The 19,694-nt window shown below is 33.8% G+C and overlaps 1 protein-coding gene across 1 annotated transcript in view; it reads right to left on the bottom strand.

Moving 5' to 3' along the window:
* The window catches only part of CCT3 (chaperonin containing TCP1 subunit 3), a 135,717-nt gene that overhangs the window by 77,389 nt on the left and 38,634 nt on the right, over positions 1-19,694 (bottom strand). The window contains exon 3 of the mRNA XM_023392549.2: positions 13,830-14,351. Within this exon, the coding sequence (XP_023248317.1) occupies positions 13,830-14,351 (522 nt within the window). The remainder of the gene's footprint in view (positions 1-13,829; positions 14,352-19,694) is intronic.

The raw sequence follows: 19,694 nt of genomic DNA, 5'->3' as shown, positions 1-19,694 counted from the left end.
CTGAAAAAATGTGTCAGTGTGGACAATCTGAAATGTAACTTTTTTCAAAAAGTAATGCACTGAATTATCTGAAATTTTGACAGAGCCTTCAAAATAAAATTACAAACGCCAGTCCTCTCATAGTTTTTGAAAATATACATTTCAACTTATGAACTTACTTAACATATGCAGATTTATAAGTTATGTAAATGCCGTTACAGATAAATATTAATTTTTAAAATTCAACAATTGCAAAACTACAAGAAGAACCGTGTTTACTTTGTTATTTTAGAGGCCCAGATTAAATTGATAGATTTTGATACGTTGTTTTCGATAATGCTTTTTTATTCTTTTGCAGGAATTGAAGAGCAATGCTACAGCATTGCTACACAAAATTTTAGAGTAGGAGAGTGAAAAATTTGGAGTTGCAAGCAAATTAATACGTTGGTAATAAGCAAGTCGCACAGTGATTAGGGTGCTCGTACCGTGTCGCCACGCGGCAACACACACTGTTACTAATGAGTCTAATATATTTCGCCACTCCGCTAGTGTGCCACTTGCTCATGCCAACGTCTTAATTTACTTATAACTTACAAGTTTTTTTCTTTATTGCTTTCAAAATTTCTAGTGCTCATGTTTTATTACTTTAATTGCTGTCTCGATACCTGCAAATTTTATTCTTTGAAACCCTAGTGAATTTTAAAGAGATGTTCTGAGCTTCTGACTCATTTTTTTCAGAAAAGGAGGTTATGAGAAAATTGAATTAGCACTATTGGAAACAGTACATTAAAATCCATCGATTTGTATTTTTCAATTACTTTTTTAGCTTATTTCCAGCTACTACGAGTGAGTTAAACACGGCTTGCTCGGGCGAAAAAAGTTCCACGCACTTAAGGTGGTCCACTTTCAGGGGACGCACTCATATATTCCCTTTATTACACCTATGTACACCCCACCACTCCACCACCACCCTCGCAAATTATCGATTCTTGTACATGGCAGCAGCGGCAGCGGCAGTGGCGAATTAATTCAGTAGATATAAAAGACTATTTGGTTGATTTCGGCTAACCTTAGGAGTATACAAACAAGTGCAAGGACGTAAGAAGACTGCGTAGATGAGATCCACTGCACCAAATTACCGATTTATGTACGCGACAGCGGCAAAATAACTTTGTTATGTAGAGGTAAAAAAGATAATTTGGTTGACGTAGGAAGATTGTGTGGGTGGCCTGAACCCCCGTAAATTTCGAACTTTCCATTAACTCAAAAAACCGGTATTCCCAATGTAATCTGATAATTCAAGCTTCTAACGCTAAATCATACTGACTAAATAATAAAAAACCAGTGGACAGTGGATGCTTGAGTACACAAGTATGAAGTTATACTTTTAAAAAATTACAAGGCGGTCAATATTGAGTATAAAAATACCTTCTATGAACCAATTTGTGTACGAAGGTGGTGCAACTATCATGGGAATGAGTATACCTACACGGAGAGATCTCTGGTACGACGGTAGTATGTATAGCCACGTGCAACAGTAGTATAGTGCGTCGTATACGACTGTAGCGCCCGCGCGCCACAAAAAAAGTATATGGCTTCTGCTACCGTAGTATACAGGCCTCCGTGCAACTGTAGTGCGTGAACTATACTACCGTTGCTTCTGCCTTATACTACAGTTGCAACGCTGATATACTCAACTGGTATATTACCCCGCTCAGCAAATGTGCACACACACACACACACACACACATAAGTGTATATATATGTATATGTACGTCGTTCGATGCGGCGGCAGCGGCGGCGGCGCTGCACTATACAAATATATCTATAACCTCGTGTTTGCCGCTCGTTGGAATGTATATGTATACATATATTTTTTTTACAAATAATTGCAAAATACGTACTGCTATTTGTACGAGATTAATTTCATTGTAATTGACAAAAATAAATAGTTAAAATATATACGTTGCTATTTGTAAATAAAAATAATTTTCAAATGATTTATTGTTACAATACATGTTTTTCATTATGATTATCTTTTATTCATTTGCCTAATACAATACGAGTCCTTTTTTGCGAAACAGAGGCTATCAGCATGAACCTTATTTTTGCAATATACTATTGAGGGCTATTTTAGAACGCGTAGAGCTGTTGAAAACGATGTATGAGTAGTTAATTACTATTTCATTTCGGATAAAATCACCTATTGTATACATTATTTTCAGCAGCGCATATATATGCGTTTATTAGATCCCATCCCGTGTATAGTAGTATGCTATACTGTATGAAGCTCGAGAAAATATGATATTGTTTATTGCATATATGTATATATATGTGTATATATATATATATATACATCCCAACGAGCGGCAAACACGAGGTTATAGATATATATCTATAGTGCAGCGCCGCCGCCGCCGCCGCCACCACATCAAACGACGTACATATACATATATATACACACTTGTGTGTGTGTGTGTGTGTGTGTGTGTGTGTGTGTGTGTGCGCGCGCGCACACACATTTGCTTGGAGTCAATACCGATTTGGTGTGGCTCCCGAGCAAAGTTGGTAAGCGGGGTAATATACCAATTCAGTATATCAGCGTTGCAACTGTAGTATAAGGCAGAAGCAACGGTAGTATAGTTCACGCACTACAGTTGCACGGAGGCCTGTATACTACGGTAGCAGAAGCCATATACTTTCGTTGTGGCGCGCGGGCGCTACAGTCGTATACGACGCACTATACTACTGTTGCACGCGGCTACACATACTACCGTAGTACCAGAGATCTCTCTGTGTACGTTGATTAGGTGTGATTTTAGAAAAACCTATCAAATTTCAAATAGACCCACAAGTTAAATTTTAAATAAATTCAGAAAGAGGGGATAAGGTGTGCGTGAAAGCATGTATGTGAGTACTACTACGTAAGAAAAAAAATTGCTAGCTTTACTGTACACATTAGCGTTCCTGTCATTTCTCTTAACTGTCCCTCAAAAACTATGTGAAGAACATCCTTAAGTCAAAAAATCACTTCAATCACGAATGAAATTTTAAAAGAATAAAATACAGTAAAATTGTATTTGTACAGAGCAAAAATTTTTTTTTTGTAATTTTTGAAAGTTTTGAAAAAGTATGAAAGAATAGTATAAAAAATTATTTATTTATTGTAAAAGTAACAAATTAAATACGTAGGAATACATATTTATACATGAATTGGAAGTTTCTCTGCTAAAATATACTAATTGACAAGTTTTTTAAAAAATTTTGAAATAAAATTATTTTATTAGGTAAATTATTAATTTATTCAATTTATAACTAAACCAAATGAGTTAATGTACATTAAATAAAAATTTCTATGAAAAAAAAGTTACAAACTGTAAGATAACATGAAGTAATTAATTATCTACTATTGGGTCTGCTCATAGCAGAGTAGGTAAGGGCTGTAGCCAGAAAGAAAGAGGTCGGGGGTTCGAATCTCTTTGGTTAAAAGAAAAAAAAGTAAAAGTCATAAAATTTAAAATGTGTGGCACGGTGATGTGACGTGGCATGGTGATGTAATGTGGCATCGTGTGGTGTAGAGGAAACCAGAAGTACGTCATGGGGGGCGAAGTGAAGGGAGAGAATCAAGCAAATTCCACTTTTGTCACACTTTTTCTCAAGGTCAAAATCTGAAATCATTGATTTACCCCCACTCATAACGCACCTACAGAAGTATAACTTCAACAAGCCAACGTATCTGCAGCTGTCGTTGTTCAGCAACTGCATTACCATGTTAATTGGTGACTTGGCTTGTGTTCAATCCGACGTTCAAATTATACTACACAAGTAGGTTCAACAATTGCATGATTGTAACGCAAATCGTGATTATTTCTACTAATCTGCTCAAAGTTTGAAATATATTCTACACGGTGAAAATTAAATAAATCTATTTCTGTTTTTTATAAAAAAGTTTGAAAGGTGAAACTAGACTGGCAGAATAGTTCAATTCTGCACGGAACTTACAATTCACGTAGGAAGATGTATCGTTGGACGTCAGAAAAATACAGATCCTGAGCAGAAATGAAAGTCAGTTGCCTCTATAGTTCGTGAGGCCATACTTAGGCGGCCTACTGAGGATACACGTAAGCACATCAGGAGGCGTGCATGAGGTACTTATTAGGCAGCCTACATAACCTACTTTCATCTTACCTTACGAATTTTATGTACAGTTATATCAGCTACAGTTTAAATGTAAATAGTACCCTAAAACTATACATAGGTGCACAAGTTGTAAGTATTTTCCATTCAGTTCTTTTTGAATAATTCATAAATCTCCTTGTAAATATGAGACTGACTAAATCAATCGAAAATAAATTTGTATCAACTGTACAAAGTTTCTCAAAGCACTGGTTTTACATGCGATTGTGATGGCTTAAAAAAATTGCCATAAAAACCATTTAAAAACCGCACTTAGATTATAAAATTTTTACATGCAATAGTTTGTACACTGTCATTCAGATGGCCGCTATCAAGTCAAGTTCATCTGTTATTTAATCGAGTCAGTATTTTTTTCTATAAAAAAAAGTGAACTAAGGTGTGAGCAGTTAATTTGTATTTATTACTGGGTATTTAAAAGTTCTTTGCAGTTGACTCATGAATCATACGTTCATATTGTTAACTTGATATCAATTGTGAGTGATATTTTTAAGGTTACATTAGCATTTTCATTTATATAAAAACTGATTTATCTTAGTGTTATATATTTGCAACTACGCGTTAACAATGCTGTGATAAAAAATTTTTATAAACAAATTAAATATAATTTGTTCAAAATAAAGCATGACTTTTGTTCAATTATAATACAATGTGTATTCTCATAAGTACATATCTATGTTTACAAATTAAAAGGTGGTTATGTTACGTCCATAGAGAGCCTTCTTACGGCCTACCAAACGTCCCCTGACACTGCCAATGAAGGACCTCAGTACGCTAGACAAGCAGCCTAAGTAGGCCCTACTGATCGCCTACTTATAATTTCTATTCAGGAGCAAATATTAAGTCTTTTTCTTCAAGTGTTTGGATGGAGCTTAGCCATCAGAAGAATTTTGACTTTGGCTCAAATGATATTTCAGGCTTCAATTCTGAGAGAACACACCAGTTATTGATGTGAAACATTTTATGGCGGGCAGTGAACAGCCACGTGAGGGGAAATATGCAACGGAAACTCTGACTCGCTCCTTCATTGCTGTTAACCACACCACTCACTGAGTACTCCTTCTCTCTCTCAATGTATATATGTGGAAGTAAAACTAATACATATATACCTAGTAACTATAACGATATTGTCGTGTACATGCAGCTTTTTTGAATTATCTAAGACTAACCGTATGTATAGCTACATAGAAGTACATATATATAACCACTTTATATGCGTTAATGTATATGCGTATATCAATAAGGTAGTAGTTCATGAAATGGTGAGACGACGAAATGTCTTAAAATTTTAAACGTGTATGCTTTGAACTATTTTTTATCTTCTGTTAAAATTTTAGAAGGTCCAGCGGTGCCCAAACGAAAATATTGCTTCCCAAAGTTTAGAGTTTTAGTACGTGTGGTACAGGAAAAGTCACTCAAAGAGCAACGTAAACACTAATTACTCAGTCAAAAAACGACGAATCTTTACAAAAAAACTAACACATGACGTAAAATAATAAAGTACAGCACGTATCCTTAAATGAATATGATCACCCATATGGTTGTTGAATAATCTTGATAGAAAGATTAAAATTTTCACTGAATGCTGACAGCTAGGCGATCGTATCAGACGCCGCCCGTTTCAGGCGATCGGCATTGACGCAGTTCTGCTTTACGCGGTAAATTTGAATGTAAGAGTATAACATATCATTATTCATTAATTTCAATGAAAAAATTAACCTTTTTTTCTAATGGAATATTTTTTGTGATTTAAAAGTCAGAAATAAGTTCGAGCAAGAAATGTTTTTCAAACTATCATAACTTTATTTTAACTCCTCAACAATTTTTTCCAACGATTTTTCATTTTTTTTTAAATTTTCCACTAATGACTTTTTTAGACAGTATTCTATTAACTTCTACTTCACCTCCTTCTTTATGAATCTCTTTTAAGAATTGGTAACTTAGCCTCTACAAATATCGATACTCGTGATATAAACATTTTTTTGCATCATGGATTCTACAATAGATTTATTAGTTTGTCAAAAATTACATTTTTAAATAAAGAAGTGAATTTATTAGACAAAAGTTTCAATTTTAACTTTAATATTGAAAATACTACAAAAATGAAAGAATTACTAGCAGTCAAATGCAAAACTATACTTTCGAATACTAAACTCTTACCTCATAATCTAATCAAAAACGTACAAAAAGAAAAACATCTGTTATCAAGTATTATTAAGGAATATCCATACACAACCAAAAATAACTATCAACATACAGCACGTAGTATTAAAAGTAAAGTAAAATCAAACGATGTTAATGTGACTCAAGTGGACATGAGGAAAACCGATATACAAATAGACAAACATCAATATATTTCTAAAATTTTTGATTTTATATCCTCTGGCAGTTTTATTTAACTAAAAAAAGACCCTTCTAGAACATTTCAACAAGAAAAAATAGCCTTACCAAGAAAAGCTTTTTGATGTTATCTTGAATAACGGAAGCTCGTCATTTTTTTCACTAGTTTAGATGTTTTGGTAAACCTACCATTTGACTCTCGTAACTGATTCATTTCGTTTCTCTTATAATTATCAACATTCCACTTAATATTTACATTTCTTTTGCATCAAGAAGCGACGTTGCGAGATATTTTTCGACCTACTCACATACAGCACTTGTGCATGTGTAAGTACGTACACCTGCTAAGGATTTTTCTGTCCGTGTTACGTCTACTGCGCATTTGTTTCCGTGGGTCAACTACTACCTTAAATAACATGTATAACATATATTATATATGGCATATACATATATGTTGAAACAAATTTTTAAACTTTACTGACTCCAAGAATCGAACCCCTAACCTTTGGATTGGTAGACGGGGACCTCATCGATTGTGCTACGCAGCACGCCTATCTGATCTCTGTCCTTATTACCTATGGATACCAATTAAGAAACTTTTGAATCAGAAAGTGATCGATAATTAGGCGTCTTTTATATTATATGTAATTTAGCTCGCTGATTGCCAGTAAAATAGTAATAATTATTTCAAAAAAGTCGAATGATGTTAAAATCGTGTTTTGAAGTTCGTTTTGCTTGTATTTTTTGACGGTTTGGGATACAGAAAAAATAAAAATACTAGCGCGTAGGGCGAAAACTTTTTTATTAATGTGATCTTTCACTTTTGTTTCAACAAGCACGAAACGTTAAGAAAAAAAATTAAAAAGGCATTTTCGCAGTACTTGCAAGAGTAAGTGGGATAGAGAGAGCCATTAATCATTTGCTGTCGCACTCGCTTTCTCTATTGTATTCATACAAGTAGGGTTTTTTTATTGCTTTTTTTAATTTTTTGCACTTGTAGAAAACGATACATGTTTATTAAAATCAGACTTGTTTTTTTATAATTTCTTAAAACTTTGTTCTTGGTGAACAGTATTACTTTAAAATATAAAAGTTTAACTATAATTTAAAATTTTTCCAGGGTTTTCAAATTGTGTTTATTTAAACTCCATGTTAACCTGCCTTTAGTAAAGAACCAACGAAGCTCACGCACTTGCGCAACTATGAAAAGGTATCCGAAAAGAGGTAAAGAAATAAAGAAAGTAATACACGCGAACGTACTGTTAAAAATATGCATGTACCTATGTGTAGGTAGGTCGTAAAGATACTTTTTACCGTGTATTGTTGTTTTTTTTTTCGTTCTCGTTGTTCACATGTTGATGAATAAAAAAATACAAATATTATTTGATATTTGCTTTTTTCTAACCTACAATATTCACTGATAAAAATAAGCATTAGATAATAAACTGTCTTTTGGATATAAAAATATGAAATGAAGATTACTTGGTTCCATCAGAAATGATTATGAGATCTATAAAAATAACGGAGCACTACTAGTAGGGTGAAATACTTAATAGGGTAACGGATACAAAAAATAAGACAGATATTTATATTTTAATGCAGTTAAATGAATATTTAAAAGATTTTTTTTTTCATTACGTAAGCACGGTTACTCCCAATTATTTCTAATAAAAATTATGTGTATTTATTTATTATTTGCGTAAGTATGGAATTATTTATACAGTAGCAGAATGGCCTAGTCTGGGAACAATTAGTTTGCACTGGCCTGTATAAAGGAACACGTTGGATCCAAAAGGGGAACATTAAATATGAACAAGCCAAAAGTAAACAATTTGCTTAATCAATAAATTTCCGAAGGTAAATATAATTACTATCATGATTAACTCATGGTTCACAGCTTTTTTATTGAAAAGATGTTAAATGTAATCTTTAATCATACGAATGGTAATTAATAAAATAAATCTAGTGGAGATGTCACTTACTGTCACTTACGTCACACCCGCGTAACTTTATGGTTAAGATAAGTCTGTTCTGCTTTGATACTACAATTTGAGGTTATATTACTGGCTTTAGAGGCGTTTTTGTCTTAATAATTCAGATGTCAGTGTAACTTTTTGCTTTAACATTGTACATGACAGACAACTAGGACGTTCAAAATTGTTGAAATTATTGTTGCTTTCACGTTTGCTGTCGTGATAAATCTGTAAACTTGTGATATTTGCTATTTATAATGTATTAGATCCTCTTAAGTCCTGAAGTTACGCACCATTTCACCATCAGATGGAGCCAATACACTTGCACACAGCGAATATCTCTCTCAAAAGAGCAATTTCTATGGCAATGACTTTCAGACTAATAAAGAAAAGAAAACTAATGGTTGGAACACCATTTTCACGCCTAATCATGGGAGTCAGAAAACGTCCCGTACAATACTATAGGAACAATTCTTTGAGAACACCTACACAATGCAAGGAAAGTGCATGTGTTTGGATCACTGAGAATACAATGGTTGGAGAAATTTAAATTCTAAGTTCACGATATTACAGATTTGGGTTATGCTCCGACTGATAACATAAAACTGGCCACTGTTGGACCCCATCATGATAGGGCGTACAGAGCCATCTGTGCACATCATAACGTTAGACTATACGAAAAGTTTCTCCTAGATTTGCCTGAGTCCATGGAATAGATGTAATTCTATTGCTTTCAGTGTTGAATCATTCTATTCAACATTTATGACATAGTAGTAGTAAAATATGTTTATTAGCTTTGAAAATAAATTACAAGCCATGAGACATCATGGAGAATATTACAAAATTTCTACGTAGTTTACATCAGATAGATAGTATAAAACTAATATTAAGTTACATAGTGATGATACACATGTGACATACACTTAGGTCGGCCCCCCAAAAGGTACCCTTGAGGCATCTTAGAACGTTCATGGGAAGGATGCAGCTATTTTTTAGGTGGTTCACGTGGGTTTTTCAACTCAGTTTACTGTCGAGGTACAAACCCAAGAACCTGGCAGGCTTAATCTTCACGTTGTTAAGCTAAAGAACGAGGCCGTTCGTTTTAATGTTATTCTTATTAAAGATCATCCATGAGCATTTATCTGGCTCCAGCGTCAGATTCTTCACACCAAGCGAGTCATGGAGGCTCCCTTCCTCTCCCCCAACTGTCAAACTCAATAACAAGCTCAGTGATATTTTTACCTTACGCGTAAATGACCAGGTCGTCAGCAATTTTTAGAATCCTGAAATTCCGGTCGAGCAGACCATCCAAGAAGCCAATGTACATGGAAAAGAGCAGCAGGTTGAAGACTGACCCTTGGGGGAGGCTCAGTGCTGCCCTAAAAGAGTCATGGTTGTGTGGTGAGTTCGCTGGGATGAGATAACGATTGTACGCACGTTAAGTTTTTGAAGAATTGGATATAGGATTTCGGTAGATGCAGGTTGGCGAGGTCCTGGAGAAAAAGGCCTGGGACCACTATATTAAATGCGCCTTTAATGTCCAAAAATAGGGCAGCTAGGCTATCTCCCTTGAAGAAGGAATCGTTAATTTTGTTAGTGAGAAGCGTTAAGCTATATATGCAGGACCTACCTTTGCTAAATTCAAATCGGTTTAGCGAGAGCATGTTATTATTTTCAAGAAACTGTTCTGGCAAAAGCCTCATGATGTTACAGTCTATTTTATCGAGACTAGGAGATGAATCGACCTTTACTGAGTCTAGTACGGAATTAAATTCCTTGCATGTACATGGCTGTGTTAACATTTATGACGTGATTATTTAATTTACAAGCACCATCTAGCAGTCAACAGGCAAACTAAACCATTTGGCTACACTTGTTTTAAAGAGGTAAGCTTCAATAATTGTACCTCACAGATAAGAGCGTTTGGTTAGGGCTTTTATTAAGCATGCTGCTAAATAAACGTGAAAAATGTCATTAGATCACCTTACAGGTATAAACATAGTTACCATTAAATTACCGTTAAATCATTATTTAGTTATCTTGAAGCTACATTTTAATTATCTTTAAGTCATCTCTAAGTTGTCTATACGACAACGTCAGATAACGATTATAAACTTTACGTTTTCTTCAAGCCATTTGCTCTTTATGTCAATAAATCAGTGTGGTACTATGCTACTATCTTCCCAACGTATCTGTATTAGTACAGATATCTCCTGACTCTCCGATAGCACAGTCGGTAGCGTACCTGTCTATTACTCTGGAGACCAATAGTAGGATAGAATTAGCTTTTTGAAAAATTAAATTGCTTTTATCACGAAAAAAATAATGGTGGTAGTTATTCGGTTTCTGAACAAATCTAAATAGTTTTAGACTCCAAATTGTGTCAGCTAACGGCCAAAAAAAAAAATGGCAAATGTGGTCAAAAAAGGTTTTTTGCATTTAGAAAAATACTGGAGAGTCGGACAAAAAAGTTGTACCATTGAAAAAGATGCGCAATTATAAGACGAAGAAAATAAGCTCCAGGGAAATAAAATTAGCTCAGCCGTTTTTTCGCAATTTGCCAAAAAGAGCTCTTTTGGACTGTTTTTCTAAAAATTTACAACTCACGTTCATTTGAATATTAAGACTTAAAAATTAAATACAAGGTAGATCTTATGCCTCTTAACATCAACACTAAATTTCAAGAAGATCAGTTGTAAACTTTTTGCAAATCGCTGCAAGAAGCAAACAATGGTCCCTCTACAAAAAAGTTGGACGTGGCTAGTTATTCAACATATTGCCATTTTTTAAACGGTATTGTACTTTTTGAGAGTTATTCTATAACCTACCAAAACGTCATTCCGTTTAACATTGCGAAAGTACGCAAAAAATCGATGTCAAAAACCGGCTATTTTCCGTGGATGCAGCGGCGCGGCGAGCTGCTCGCAAACTCCGGAGCTATGATGCGGAGAGAGGGTATGGCCTACGGCGACGCGTCGCGACGGCTCGCCACTCAGCCGCATCCACAGAAAATAGCCGATTTTTTACACCGATTCTTCGCATACTTCCGGAATGTTGAACAAAACGACGTTTTGGTAGGTTGTAAAATAACTCTCGACGAGTACAATGCCGTTTAAAAAATGGCAATATGTTGAAAAACCAACCAGGGAACATTTTTTGCTTCTTGCAGCGGTTTGAAAAAAGTTTGTTTACAACTGATCCTCTTGAAATTTAGTGTTGATGTTAAGAGGCACAAGATCTACCTTGTATTTAATTTTTAAGTCTTAATATTCAAATGAACGTGAGTTATAGATTTACCACCATGATTTTTTTCGCGCTAATAGTAATTTTCCAAAATTAACTATGCTTTTCTGCTAATTCTATCATACTACGAAGTTGAAATCTGATTGAGGACAAGAAAATTTGTATTTTAAAATTAGTTTCTTTTAATATCCCAATAAAATAATAATTTTAAAATACATTTTGAAATGCGCACTTATTTCAATATGATTGGAATAAGAAATGAATTTAAAAAAATATACATTATGAAATTCACGCTCATTCAAATCTAAAGAAATTTAGTGTAAAAACATACTTTAAACGTGCGATCACTCTGATGGTCGAGATTTAGGTAGGGATACTGAGCAGGGCGTTAACGGCACAGCCTGTGTTCATAGTCACGCGGGACCGAGCACAGGCGTGAGGGGGGGGGGAGGAGTTATGCCCGTACCAACATAGTTTACCTACTTTTTTGATAGCAAACATTTTCTATTTCTGTCAGGAACGGTAAATAATTAAAATACGGAAACTACTGCTGTGACTTGAGTAGCTAAAATGAATTTGGTAAGTAAATACTTCTTTAAATATTATTTTAAGTAAGTGAATTCGAAGTAACATTAGAATAAACGAATAATGTTGTATATTGAGCAGTTTTAAAAATGCATTTGGTTATAAAAAATAATGTTTTTGATGATTTATTTCCTAGGAAGAAGTTCCAAAACATCTAGACAAAATATTTTTGGCCGTTAGTAGTTGTTCTTTTAATCATTTGTATAGATCATACCAATTTTTATAATAAGGATAAGATACGGTAAACTGCACAATAACGCTTTATTGTAAACTTAGTATCTATATTGTGGAACAAGCATTCATGCACCAGCAATGTGGCTTCCGAGTTCGAGACTCGATCTTTACATACTTGGCTCACATCTTTGAAAAACCAATGTTTCATGTGCGTGCTTTAAATCGTGGTCCAGTGGTTCAGAAGCTGTGTGAAATAAAGTACCTATTGCTGTATAAATGACTGATCATATTGAATCTGAGGCGATTTTTTAATATGCCAACGACTATAGCATATACATGCAGAGTAACCCAGCAATGCAGAGCCTATTGGACACTGCTCTTAGAAGTGATTGTAAAATATAGAAAAAAATAAATAAATAAATGTTAATCGTATAATTAACATAGACTTTTGTAGGACGTCAACTATTTGTCTTCCATATAAAGACGAACATTTGTAAAAATATTGCTAAAACAGTAATAACATAAGAACCTACAAATTGATAATTGTTTAATAATTAAATGGTGCAAGAGGGTAAGCGGCGGTTAAGGGGGCCAAGTTGTGCGGGAAGGGGCGTCTCTTTCCCTTTTTAATGATACTCCTGAATTACCTTACTAAATAAATTAAGCCTCAACTAAATAATTTAAGGACTATTCAGGCAGCAAGCTCGTTAAAAAAATGTCTTTTTAAAAAGCAGTCACATTTAAAAAAAATCTTAAATACACAATGACACGCGCAAGGCCTCTAATCATCAACAAGTGTAACTCAAAAATGCCTGCAACTTCTACCGAAAAAAAATAAAATAAAATAAAACTGTGGGCAAAAACTACTTTTTTACTGTAATTAAGTGCACTACGAATATCGTTAGCTAGTTAAACTATTTAAGAACTTTAATTATTATACCAGAACACTTAGAATTGTAAGCTAATTTTACTTAGAATTTACTTACAAATGGTTAAGGCCCCTCTTTTGACTGATCCACTTGTACCGAATTTAAAATCCTCTTTTTCATTACTTTTAATTTACTTAAAATCCTCTTTTTCATAAGTTTTAATTTACTTTTAAGTTGTTATTGATTAAATTGAATTATTGTTAACAGTAAATTAAGATCTTGCTCGTAATGAGCTCGTTAAATAAGTATTATTCTACATTATACTGTCATAAATAACTAAAAGAATAAAATTTAAAAAAAAGTTTACTTCCAAAAAACATTCATGAATAAGATAAATTACTCAACAGAAGTGAAGATTCATGTAGGTTAACAAATAGTAGTGTTTTGAATTTGAAAAAAATTAAGTTTTTACCTTGATGTAGCGTTTGATATCAATTTCGTGGAAGCCATTAGGCTTGGATGAGATAGTTGTTACTGCTTCTAGAGCTATTTTGCAAGTCAGTTCAGACCAACGTCCGATGAATTTTGTACCCACACAAGACTTAAGAACTTCAGCTAATTTTACTTTATTCGTACAGTCTAATGGTATACTTAAGTGATATTTATCATCATCATTCAACACATTAATAATATCATCAAGCGCTCGTTTATAAGCTTTGATTATAACTGTGGGATGAAGTCCTTGTTCTAAATACGGCTCAGCGTTAGCAAGCAATTCGCCTGCTAAGACAATGACAGATGTCGTGCCATCACCAACTTCTTCATCTTGAGTTCTTGCTATTTCTATGATGGATTTTCCAGCAGGATGCTGAACAGTTATTTCTCTTAATATAGCGTTACCATCATTGGTCATTACTATTCCACCCATGGGGTCCATTAGCATTTTCAACATTGCTTGAGGTCCTAGGCAGGTTCTTATAATATCAGCAATGGTCTAAAAGAGAATTCAAAATTAATGCACATAATTCTTAATTCCACAATAAAATCTATAAACAATGTATATAAAACAGAAATTTGTAACAAAACATTTAAATTCTTCTTTAGAGTAATATGTTTCCGTTTAATGATCTCTTAATCCATTTAACTCTAAGGTTTCACAATAAAGTGAGATTAGACGATTGGTGTGATACAATTATAGCATTGGGTATTCTATGTTAAAGTTTAAAACATAAAGAAGCAACTCAGGCAATGAATCAGACCATCATGAGTCTAGTATTTTAATCAGATTTTTCCTAGCATTACAGGTACAAATCTAATGAAAAACAAAATATGTGTATACGTATAGGTTTAAAGAGAATAAATACCTGGTGCTAAACTTTAAATAAACTGTATTAACTTCTAAAAAGCTTAATTTTTAATCAAGTCTTTAGACGACGAGAAAAAAAAAAAAAAAAAAAAAAAACAAGAATAATAAGAATAACACAAATACTTGCTTTAGATTTGCGAAGTTATACATACGCACACGGTATAAAAAGTTGGAAAATAACTCAAGCTGTGCTATGCTACTACGAAAACAATTTTTCGCAGTAGCATTTTTTAATTGAAATTTGCACTACTCGGGTACAGCTGATAACACAAAAAAAAACCATCGCAAAATCTATTATTTTAAACATTAATTGTCTAATTTAATATAATACGTAGCATATACCACGAATTATCAGTAAACCGTTTTATCAAAACATCAGGTTTTGGTCGTATGGATTTTTTAAGATTTTGCAGAAACTTACGGGAAACACTATAGAAAGCTTTGCAAGTTATTTTGCAGGTATGCCGAGATAACATTAAAAATTATATTGAACAAAAATAATTAAAATTTTTTGTTGTTAAATTTGATTACTATTACAAGACTTATGAACTTCAAGTAAAATTAAATCCAACACAATAACCAAATAGTTAAGCTATTTGTTTATACAGTATTTGGTACGACGTATGATTAAAGTTTAAGTACTTGCCATTGACATGGCTATAAAAATCGATAAATGCGTTGCCTTATAATTAAGAGTAGACACATATTTAAACTACATACTTTTGTATGCAATACAAAACAAGTAAACATCACAATAGGTGGAGATTTTAGATAATACAAAGATATATTTCAGTTTAAAATTTATTTGAGTAGACTAGTTAACTGCGCAACGATATTTCATTGATACAGCAATTGCTTAGGCAAACATGAATCTTTTTTAGTAATCGATTAAGGAGGTTCGGTCGTTTTTGAGGAGATGTATTCGCTCGCTGAAAAAAAATTTATGTTGTACTTTAATATGCTGGAAGTACGCATAAATTTTTTCAGTATATTGACCAGCCGAATATTCAAGAAAAAATTTCCAAAATCGCATTATCTAACATTGCTCTTATTAGTAAGAGCGATTATACAGCCTTTGTTGCACAAATTTCGAAGCAAGAGATGTATTTATAATGAGGAAAAAGTTCAAATGGATAGCTTAACTCCTCAGGAAGACTCTTGTAAAAAAAAAAATATGCACATTATCAGGCATTTAGAAAAGATATCTGTACAAACATAAACAAAGTCACGAGCAGGTCCTATGCTAAGTGTATGAGAGAGAATCTAGCATCGTCTGCTGTCAGATTTACGTCTTTACAAAATTGCTTGTAGAATTTGTAGTAGATAAACTATGCTGATTTTGCGCCCTTCCCCAGCTGCCCCTTAGAGTAGTGGTGGAGATAGTGCGATATTGCGCCAGGGGGTACTATAAGACGAGCTATTAGACGGGGTCCGTTATATATATATATATATATTGCTTTCAGAGTGCTCTCCCTTTCTCTTTGTGCTATTGGACAAGGGTCCATGCGTTATCCTTCTCTTACTCCCAGCATGGTAGTGGCGAAGGGTAGTAGTGGCAATAGTGCGATACTGCGCCAGGGGGAAGGGGGTACTATAAGACGAGCTATTAAACGGGACCAAGCGTTATATGTATATCTTGCTTCCAGAGATCTTGTGATATTAAACAAGGGTCTATGCGTTATCTCTCTTTCTCTCCCTCTCTAACACTCCTAGCATGATGGTAGGGATAATGTAATACTGCGTCAGTGGTGGAGCCTCGTGCTGTAAGATAGGGCCCATGAGTTATGTGTATATATATATCTGTGTGTGTGTGTGTGTGTGTGTGTGTGTGTGTGTGTCATTCCGTCGAGTGTTCTCTCTTTCTTCATCCGCTGTTAGACAAGGGTTCAAGCGCTCTATATATGTGTACGTATATATGCGTGTATGTATAAATGTTCAATCTTTCATGCACACGTTTGCATTTACACCTGCTCACTCGTATGGAATAACGTACATGCTTATATACGTTACTTTTATGTAAGCACACGCGTACATGTGCGAGCGTTTGCATACACGAAGTTAGCATATGTACATGCCATTGTTGCGGAATGTAGATCTCACTCGTGTTTTGTAATATGCAAGTCCTCAATTGCTCAGTTGGTTAACTATCTTATTGATGTATAATGGTTAATCATATTGATCCATTGAAGACTTAAACTTTTAATTCTTTTACTTAAATTAGAAAATTAACTATTTTTTAATGATGTTTTAGTTTTTGTAAGTAAGTAATAAGGAAAGGTTTTATGAAGGTACTTTAAATGAGAACATAAGGTATTACTTTGTAACATTTGTTCATTATAACTATACTTTAAACATGTGTAACTAAATATATTTACAAATTTATTTCACAAATTTTATGTGTATTATTTATCACGTATTTTTATAATACAATTTACACCTAACCTGGTTTAGATATTTCCTACATATTTTACGAGTTTTTTTTACACCATAACTAACCTTGTTAACAATCTCTGGTGACGATGGAGGTGACTCAGTCAAATCCACCAATGGTATACTTCTGAACTCTTGCAGAGAGATTACTGGCGGCTGAACCTCAAATCTCTCCGTGGTGGAGGGAGTTGGGGATGCTGGTGACGGTGTTGATGATCGTAATCTACAAACAGCATTTTCATCCGATTGAGCTGGTAATGGTGGCATATACCAAAATAAGCGCTGTTGCTTGGAGATGGTGAGGGAGGTAGGAACCTCTTAACGTTATTGGCCATCGTAGCTACTGCATTTCGCAGTGTTAAATCAAGCGGCTCTGAAACATAAAAAAAAAAATAATAATAATTAAAAAACGTATTATTTTGCCATCTTGCAGTTATAAAAACTTACCATAAATAGTGGGTGGAACGACATCTGGTACATCCTAATAACTACATCCTGCTACAGGTTTAGGCTCTGTAACAATAAAAAAAATGTTTACTTAAAAACTCCAATATTTTGGCATCACACACAAATATAAAATAGAAACTTACCAGAGGCTTTAGGCGGAATGACATCTTAAATACTTCGTAAGTAAAATCCTGGTTGCAAGTAAATTAAATGCTGTAATAACCCGTATAATAATGAGAGTAACAGCACAGATGTCCCGTTAAAATATCTTTGATTCTCCATGCTGCTAGAATACGACTTCGAAATCTTCAAGATATGTCGATGAATGAATTTTTCATCATAAGTAGTTCGCTTATATACATCTTGAAGCAGCAGTGTCAAGTCGATGAGAAAAGGGGTAGCATGGAAACGAAAGTTGTGATAAAGATTTCCTAATAAAAATTTTGAAAAATTTAGAATACTTCCAAAACATCTCTTAGGACTTATTAATTTTACGTAGAAAATATTTATTATCATTTTACAGGACTTTTTTACCAAGTGATGAAAGGCAGAAAAATTAGATGTGCATGTGATTCAAACGTGGTTAAGAGGATGATAACGCGTGTTAGTGGAGTGGACCCTAAGAACATAACATAAATTCGTGATATTACTGTATATGTCAGACAAAACTCGCTCGTTTCCCAAGAAGCTTTCCTAAAAAAGCATTACCTTACTTTTTATCCCTTTATACTTGGTTCTATAAACATTTTAATGGGAAATGTAAAAATATTTTGTGAGCATACATCTTGATATATAATTCGCAACGCTTTACTTAAACAAGACGAAACGTGGTACGCATATGATTCAGGAAGATTTGGGCGGATTCGAAAAAAATATCTAACATAGGCTTGCTGGAGTGCACTTTAGGGAAATATGTACAGTTAACACTATCAATGGAGAGTCTTTTTCACACCAATATAAATGCACGATTTATGTGTATACATTCCATGGTAGTTTTACTACGTAAACGCTAGTTGTCTCCCTCTTAAAGAATCCTATAGATAAAGTGCTGTAAATAAAGGTTAAAGTGAAGCATGCCATCAGTCGAGTAAATTATCGCTCACCAACTATGCGTAAACTTTGCAAATACTAATTCTATAGAACGTTTTGTCATTTTTTGTGATATAGTACGACTAGAACATCAACTTTTGTTAAATAATAATAACATTACTAGTAATCAAGATCTGATGGATAATTGTAAAACAGTGACTAAAAGTATTTCAGACAACAAGAAATATATCGAGTTATCATCGCACACCGAAAAAAAGTTATTGAATGTTAGAAGTTTAATATCAACTTTTCTATCAACATTTTGTAAAAAATTAAAAGTGCAAGGATTAGGAATTGCTACATCTGCTGAAGAAGATTACGGACCGCCGTAATTGCTTAATAGTAAACACTTGGATGTAATGATATTTTTGAAATCTGCAGAAAAAAATTGTTTCAAAAGTGCAAAAAATTCTGAATCAACAGCATACTCTGAAAGTCAAAACTACACTTTCGGCTGAGTTTGCTATAAATAAGAACGACAAGAAGACTATTGAAGTAAAATATTTTAATTCTAAATCGTGCATTTTCCACACAATAAACTAGCATGAATGGTTTGAAATAAAGGTACAGAATCTTATTGGCATCAACGTTCAAGAGTTTCAGCAGAGAGACTCTGGATGGAGCCTGCGCTCCATTTTGAATTCAATAGTGAATATTCACAAGTATTGTGTAATAAATAAAAGTTCTTACATTGAACTTCACCCTACTATCGTAAAAAAAAAGCTTGCATGAATGTACAAAATACAGATCAACAGTGCTTTAAATGGGCCATTTTATCTGCCTTACATCCTACGCGTAATATATCAAATCGCATCTCTAGTTACACAAAATATGAAAATAACTACAACTTCAGTGGCATTACCTACCCTGTCCAACCTAAACAGATACCTAAATTTGAGAAACAAAATAATATTTCAATTAATGTATACTTTTTATAGAAGAAAGAAAAAATTTTAAAATTCTACCCCTCTAATTAACGGCAGAAAGAAAAAATAAACATGTAAA

Source organism: Copidosoma floridanum, unplaced genomic scaffold (assembly GCF_036245765.1).
Source record: "Copidosoma floridanum isolate Cflo_tuat_1 unplaced genomic scaffold, Cflo_Japanese_pri ptg000030l, whole genome shotgun sequence".
In the NCBI taxonomy this organism is placed as follows: Eukaryota; Metazoa; Arthropoda; class Insecta; order Hymenoptera; family Encyrtidae; genus Copidosoma; species Copidosoma floridanum.
The sequence above is the reverse complement of the archived record's forward strand: the minus strand, read 5'-3'. Positions and strand labels throughout refer to the sequence as shown.